We start from the raw sequence: 722 nt of genomic DNA, 5'->3' as shown, positions 1-722 counted from the left end.
GGGGACAGCAATGATTCTCGAGTGCCCGGTCAAGCCCAGGGTGTAGGCTCGGAGCATGACAATAACACGACATTATCAAAATAGATTTAAAGAAATCATAAGTAAACATCGATGAAGAAGCTATTATTTTATGGTAGACCCACTCCTTTTTGCATTATTTTAGATGTATATAATTATCGCAGGATTGGCTGGGATACTGGAAATGATGACGGAGATGAGCATTGCTAAGGGAATAGTGATCGAATAAATGTGTCAATTACTATTCCCTTAATTAATTTGTATTATTTATTGTAAAAATTTAAATATCTCAAACTTTACTACTCCACTTATTCCTATTCTTTGTTGTAAATTTAAAGGCATAAATATTTATCACTCTAATCTTTCATTTGCTCCTTAAAGAATGAAAATTATTAAAATAGAGTAATATAATGAAATATCATTTCAAATAGCTTGAAAAAAAATCAAAAAATATGAAAACTCGTAACATCCATTTATTACATATCATGATGAACCCATGATTATTTATTTTATTTGTTTATAAGAATAAATGTCACAATTATTATCATTTATTGTCCAAACTTTTCATATTGTTTATTGAAAAACAAAACTCATCCACACATTGATTTATGAAATCATTTGTCACAACCCAAAATTCGACCCGCATTGAATGCTGGGCCAATCGTTGAAGATAAAAGTACATCGAACCCATATGAAGTTTTACC

The 722-nt window shown here is 30.1% G+C and overlaps 1 protein-coding gene across 1 annotated transcript in view; it reads right to left on the bottom strand.

Annotated features, from left to right (window-relative positions):
• Nucleotides 1-632: 632 nt before the first annotated feature.
• LOC125845752 (photosystem I P700 chlorophyll a apoprotein A2-like) overlaps nt 633-722 on the bottom strand; it is a 2,051-nt gene continuing 1,961 nt past the window's right edge. The window contains exon 1 of the mRNA XM_049525284.1: nt 633-722. This exon is cut by the window's right edge and continues 1,961 nt beyond it. Coding sequence (XP_049381241.1) covers nt 633-722 — 90 coding nt within the window.

Source organism: Solanum stenotomum, chromosome 11, assembly GCF_019186545.1.
Source record: "Solanum stenotomum isolate F172 chromosome 11, ASM1918654v1, whole genome shotgun sequence".
NCBI lineage: Eukaryota > Viridiplantae > Streptophyta > Magnoliopsida > Solanales > Solanaceae > Solanum > Solanum stenotomum.
The sequence above is the reverse complement of the archived record's forward strand: the minus strand, read 5'-3'. Positions and strand labels throughout refer to the sequence as shown.